Source organism: Gymnoscopelus braueri (genome assembly GCF_963280865.1).
Source record: "Gymnoscopelus braueri genome assembly, chromosome: 2".
Lineage (NCBI taxonomy): Eukaryota > Metazoa > Chordata > Actinopteri > Myctophiformes > Myctophidae > Gymnoscopelus > Gymnoscopelus braueri.
In genome coordinates, this window is record NC_137604.1 from 35886292 (window position 1) to 35893025 (window position 6734).

The 6734-nt window shown below is 42.0% G+C and overlaps 1 protein-coding gene across 1 annotated transcript in view; it reads right to left on the bottom strand.

Annotated features, from left to right (window-relative positions):
• LOC308095344 (complement C3-like) overlaps positions 1-6734 on the bottom strand; it is a gene marked incomplete at both ends in the record, with an annotated part of 28010 nt that overhangs the window by 6635 nt on the left and 14641 nt on the right. The window contains 9 exons of the mRNA XM_080442368.1: positions 233-388; positions 1536-1613; positions 2661-2746; positions 3590-3746; positions 4193-4288; positions 4557-4719; positions 4871-4949; positions 6389-6595; positions 6717-6734. The exon at positions 6717-6734 is cut by the window's right edge and continues 72 nt beyond it. Coding sequence (XP_080298494.1) covers positions 233-388; positions 1536-1613; positions 2661-2746; positions 3590-3746; positions 4193-4288; positions 4557-4719; positions 4871-4949; positions 6389-6595; positions 6717-6734 — 1040 coding nt within the window. The remainder of the gene's footprint in view (positions 1-232; positions 389-1535; positions 1614-2660; positions 2747-3589; positions 3747-4192; positions 4289-4556; positions 4720-4870; positions 4950-6388; positions 6596-6716) is intronic.

Below are 6734 nucleotides of genomic sequence, written 5' to 3' on the forward strand. Positions count from 1 at the left end.
GCACGCACATGCACACGCACACGCACACACGCGCACGCACACACACACACACACACACACACACATATTAAAGTTAGATCTCTATTTAATTGTGTGTGTGTGTGTGTGTGTGTGTGTGTGTGTGTGTGTGTGTGTGTGTGTGTGTGTGTGTGTGTGTGTGTGTGTGTGTGTGTGTGTGTGTGTGTGTGTGGGGGTGGGTGGGTGTGTGTGTGTGTGTGTGTGTGTGTCTGACCTTAGATGTTCTAGTTTGATAGAAGTTGTCGTGGTTGAAGTTGTACCGGTCAGGCTTTGCTCGTCCAGGCACCATGATGTCCACATCTAGATCATAGACTATTTCATTTGCATTGACCCAGTACTCAGACACTGCCTGGTACACTAACATGGTCGCCTGGAAGGAGGTGGGACCCAGAGACAGTGATCAATCAACTTTATTGTCACAACACAATTACAGGTAACAGTGAAGTGAAACTCTTGTTTATACAGGCTTTCAACGTTTGCAGCTCAGGGAGCAAAATAAAAGGTTAGCAGCAGTGGTGTAAATTAAAGTACATTTACTTAAGTACTGTACTTAAGTACCATTTTTAGATATTTTTTACTTTACTGGAGTATTTCCAATTTTCAGTACTTTTACTTCTACTTCACTACATATCAGAGGCAAATGTTGTACTTTTACTATACACTACAATTATTTGAAAACTTTAGTTACTAGTTACTTTGAAGATTTTGATTATTATTACAAAACATACATTAACCACTTCAGCCCTATATACATTTCGACCATTTGAAAATAGCCGATCTACAAGTAATGCGATGCATTGTGAGCTTGTAGATCTGCTATTTTCAAAAGATTTGTAATATATATTTTATACATTTGAAAACTTGTGAAATGGGACATTCTGCATAATGAGTACTTTCAACTTTTTGTACTTTAAGTACATTTTGATACCAATACTTTTGTACTTTTACTCAAGTACATTTTTAATTCCGGACTTTTACTTGTAACAGAGTATTTCTACATTGCAGTATTGATACTTTTACTTAAAGGGATAGTTCACCCACAAAATGACTTTTTAAATATTGATTAGTCAGTCCATGCATGAAGACTTGAATTCATGGATATTTTTTTGTTTTTGTCGCATTCCTAAGCCAATCATTTGATGACCAGCGGACCGGTAGGCAGCGGTTCCGGTAGGAGATACAAAGGAGACTCTTTGTGTCTCCTACCAGAACCGCTGCCGGTCATCAAATTATTGGCTTAGGAATGCGACAAAAACTCAAATAAATCCATGAATTCAAGTCTCCATGGGGTGACTAATCGATAGGAAAAAGGTCATTTTTGGGGTGAACTATCCCTTTAAGTAAGAAATGTGAGTACTTTTTCCACCACTGGATAGCAGTAAAGAAAGGAAAAGGATAGACAGTGTAAAGGAGAGAAGTTAACAGGATTCCGGTATGTTATAGGACAGACTGAAAAACAGAGAGAAAGTTTTTAATGTGCCTGTACTGTACAGCTTATGATGCTGCCTATGAGTTACCTGAGTGGAGCCGAAGCCTCCACCATACTTCTTTTGTTTGTTGAACCACTTGACAACAGGGCTGGCTTCCTCAAAGGCCTTCATTCATAAAAAATAACGAAAAGAGAAAGGAGCTGAGTGATGAATGGTTGAAACGGAAACTCATAATATTGTTGTGCTTAGGTATAAGACAGTGGTATCACATATCAATCTGCTACCACCACCTGTTTACACCTCACCACTCTATATTTTCACTTAGAAAAATGAAATGCAAATACAATAAAATAAATGAATTTGGTTTGAATGACAAAACATGGGGATGAAAATGGATTGATCCACAGTTTCATCTTGTCTTTCAGTAGCCAATATTTGGATACAAGAGGCAATCAAAAGTAAGATAAGTAAGATAAGAAGACAGTTGACACAGTACAATACTGCTAGTTTACTGTTTAGTTATTTTTTGCCTATATATTTGCAATCACTGTGGGGACATTTCATCTAGGCGCCTAATCCAAACAATGTGCTCCCTCAATAACAAGGAATCACATGCGCTGTCCCTGCGCCAGTGTTAAGACCAGCCAGGAGCTGGTCTTAACTTGAAGCGCAAAGTCTGTGGGGAAAAGAGCATTGCACTGTGATTGTGCCAGACCACACCTCATTTTAAGACCATCATCACAGCCTCACGCGCAAAATCTGCACAAGATCATTTGGTGGCGTGAATCAAACAACTGCGTCGGGGGGACAATACCGAATGCACCTTGCGCTTCCCGCTAAGCGCCATTGTGCCGCATTGCGTCGGGCAGAAGATACTGTAGGTCCCAAAGACTTCTTGTGACTATATTGATAACATTAATCTAAAATGTATGTTAAAAGATAAATGTCAATGTTTTTGTTCTTTACAATCTTGACAAATGTGTTTTCATTGTGATACTGATGAATAGTAACTTGAAGTTCCACTGATCCAAGCCGCACCACAATCGATTGTTTGATCATTAAAATAAACTCTGAAAATGCAAATAAGCTCTGAAAATGCATGCGGCCCACCCGTGCAGGTCAAATGGGTGGGCCGCGAATGCTTTCGAGATTTTCAAGTGGGCCCTGATCCAGAAAAGGTTGGGAACCACTGAGTTAGTGAGATACGCTCACCTGGGCCTTGACAAGTGCCAGAAGAGCATATGCTGTGGCCTCCAGTGAGTAGATATGACCTCTGGGTGACCTCCAGTGATTGAGTTCTGAGGAGCACACACACACACACACACACACACACACACACACACACACACACACACACACACACACACACACTCAGTCATTGACTCTGAATGACTAAAGGCAGATGCAATAGTAGTTAGACTGATGAGGCATAGTATCTAAAATGTGTAATTTGTCCATGTATGTGGACACACAGGCCTGTCCCCGACTAAGGATTTGTTTAGTCGAATCTAATTGGCGACTAATTGCCAATAGTCAACTGGCAGTCGACTAATGCAAAAAAAAAAAAAAAAAAAACTTTTTTTTTTTGGCCAAAATACATTTTATTTCAAAGGGCCAAGTCTACACAGTTTGTTTTGTGTCTCCAGCAGAGTTTCTAGTGTCTCTATCTCTCTCTGGAAGAGGTTGCACATGAACTCTGCAGCCGCACTGAGGCGCTCCAACACAAACAATACCAATACAAAGACGAGGAATAAGAAGAATAAAGTGGAAGTTACGTGTGGTTGCAGGTGTACACTTGGCCAAAAAACAATTAAAATCATTTTTGGCCCTTTAAAAAAAAATTATTTTTTTTGACTAGATTCGACAAAGAGACACGCAGTTGACTCGGACCCCCCGCGACTAACCAGTCGACTATTCGACTTAGTCGAGGTCAGGCTTACCGCGCACGCACGCACGCACGCGCACACACACACACACACACACACACACACACACACACACACACACACACACACACACACACACACACACACACACACACACACACACACACACACACACACACACACACACACACACACACACACACACACACACACACATCAACATGGTTATTCATAGTCACCTTTGAATAACCTCACCTGATACAAACGTGTAGAGAAACTGTTTTCTTTCTACTGAGAATTTGTCTTCGTTGGCTAGGGCGTACGATGTCATGGCAACAGCATATGGGTTAGTGAGGCTGGGCATTCTTTTCTCCAGGTATGCCACTGCTTTGTCTATGCTGCCTGCCATACTCTGGACACAAAGTAGAAAGAACAGACTATGAAGTCCGATAGAAGCCGTGTATTTTGTAAGGTAAGAGAAGGACGACAAAACTGTGTTGAGGATGAAAGAGTCATCTCAAATGCAGAGCCAACCACAAAGAAATCTATCATCATCATCATCATCATCATCATAACCTTTATTTCAACTCGGAATACAGTTGAGGGGCAGGCCCTCATTTTCAATGTCGCCGAGATACAGAACACAATAATATCAACAGGGATACATTTATATACATCAATATTAAATATATTAAACTATAATCAGAAGACAGAGAATACTCAAAAATGTTTTCAAAGAACTAAACAGATACACCAGAAAATTCATTAAAGCAGTTACAGTCTGGAACAATAGTGTTTTCATCAAAAATAACAGATTTCCAAGGTATTTGCGTGTGTGCATGTGTGTGAGTTCCTTACATTAACCTTGGCATGACACACATCGCGTGACTCCTGCATGGCGATGAGTATGAAGGCAGTCATAGAGGCCTCACCGTCTGTTCCATGGACATCCCCCTAGATTTGCAGAAACATGTACATTCGTAGTATGTACACCTGAAACTGTGTACCATTAAAGGCTGACCAAACATGATGAAGATAATATAATATTTGACCAGAAGTATCTATACTTTGACTCAAGTACTGGGGTTGAGTACTTTGTCCACCACTGCAACAAGCAAGTCTTTTTTGTTCTCCTTTTGTTGTCACCAAATAGAACAATTGGACAGCAGTATCTAAATTGTGAATGTAAATTGTAATTGTTAGCTCAGTGCACAGTACATACCCGCATCTCATAGTGCACCACATATCCGATTTCTTTGAAAACGCCATCAGGCTGTTGTGTTTTGAGAATGAGCCACTTGACGGCATCACAAATAACACTGTCTTGCACTGCCACCTGCAGCTTACTGGCCATGGCAAACACCTTGACTACATAGGCTGTCAGCCTGTAGGAGGAGGATTTGAAGTGAAGTGAAGGGAGGAGAGGGAATGGAATGAAAAGAGTAGATAAGAGGAGGGGGAATACACGTTTAGCATCATTGTTCAACATGTCTTTGCATCTATCTTTGATCCAAAATGTGTGTGTATGGGGTTTACCAAGTGCTGCACTTATATCCACTCCACACAGAAAAACACCCATCTTGTGGGTGGCGGAAGGCAAGCTGGTTTGTATAGCCTAAAACACACACAAACACAAATAGCCCAAAGAGATGAAGTTACAGTGAGTTATAGACATAAAGAGGCTGGGGTTAATAAACACATAAATGCTTACACTGAATGTCTTGAAGGGAATTGTACATACTGTACATGCCTTATTTCCCATTCCTGCTTTAATCAGAGTGAAGTAAAGTGGAGGCAATGCTAATGCACAATTTAAAACCAGAACACAGTAATGTACTTCAACTTCAATTTCAAGATTCTATTGTTGGTAATGCCGCTCTGTCGTCATGATCCTTAAATGAGCCTCATACCTGCATGCATGCATGCCCTACCGCCAGTATCCGTTGTACCTGTCTGTCTGTGTCTCTTTTATACCCATATATGGAGATCTCTGTATCCGTTTGTCTGCCTGTGTCCCTTTTTTGTCCATATACCAGTATGGAGATATTTGTATCCGTCTGTCCTTGTCCCTTTCATGCCCATATATGGAGATCCCTGATGTCATCAGTTTGCCCATATATGGCCATATCGGTCGGATCGGCGACTCTGGACAACCGCCTAGCTGAACGACTCGACAGTGTGTGCCGAGTTTGAAGTCGGTCGGTGCCATATACGACATATGCGCATGATCATATATGGGCATAGGGGTTGGATCTGTGGCTCTGGACGACCGGATCTCCACATATGCCTTCATACGGACGTATCGGTCAGATCGGCAGTTCTGGGCAACGCCTATCTGACCGACTCGGTGCTGGGCATAAAAATGTCCCTGAGGTCTGTGGTGATGAATCTTTTTGTCTTTAATTTTCATCTCCTTTTTAATTGGCCCTCCTGGTGCCCCCTGGTGGCCCTCACATTTAATTGGTCTACCAACAAGACCAGGAGACCTGGTTCTGCCAGACCCAGAATACATTCCAAGTACGTAACACACCCACTTTATAAGTTGAAATCTGAAGATCAGAGCACTACGTCACGCTAAGCTTGGCCAATCGAAAAGAGGGACCGGGAGGAAAAACTTTGAACCGGGAGGAAAAGAGGGACAGACAAAGCCTCATGTACGCCTGACCCCCTGGGTCTGGCAAAAATGGTTCCATATTATCAGTCCTTGGCCGAAGGCACATCAACACCAGCCACCATGCATAGGGATTTTCTGTCAGGTATGACGTTCATATAAGGATAATGATGACAGAGCGACATTAATAGCAGCGACAGAAAATGTCTCTAATTGTCTCCGCCAGGCCGAAGGCATGGTGGAGAGTATGTTTTACCCTCCGTCCATGTGTGTGTGTGTCCGTCTGTCACCAGCTGTGATTGGCTAGCGACTAGCGAGACACATGATGACATGACTTGTGATCTTTTTATTCAATTCAAATTAAATTGCCATTTAAAACAACAAGCAATAAAGCTATCCTGAGAAAACTGCTATAAATACACAGTAGTTGCATTAATTCCTACCTTTTGTGATGTGTTGAAGGGCTTCATTGCGTTTGTTAAGACCTACATCTTCCCACTTGTTGGTTTTGTCCAAGTATGTGGTGGCGATGACGGGCGAAGTAATATATATCATGTTCTGCTCGCCACAACCCCCGGGCTGTCTGATGAGACTGCCCATAGAGTTTCCACTGATGGCATTCTCTACAAACACACTCATCTGCTGTCCACCTACACACATACACATAAAGTGCACACACACAGATATATATTAGACAGACAGACAGACAGACAGACAGACAGACAGACAGACAGACAGACAGACAGACAGACAGACAGACAGATATCTCACCTATTATTGAGATCTGGG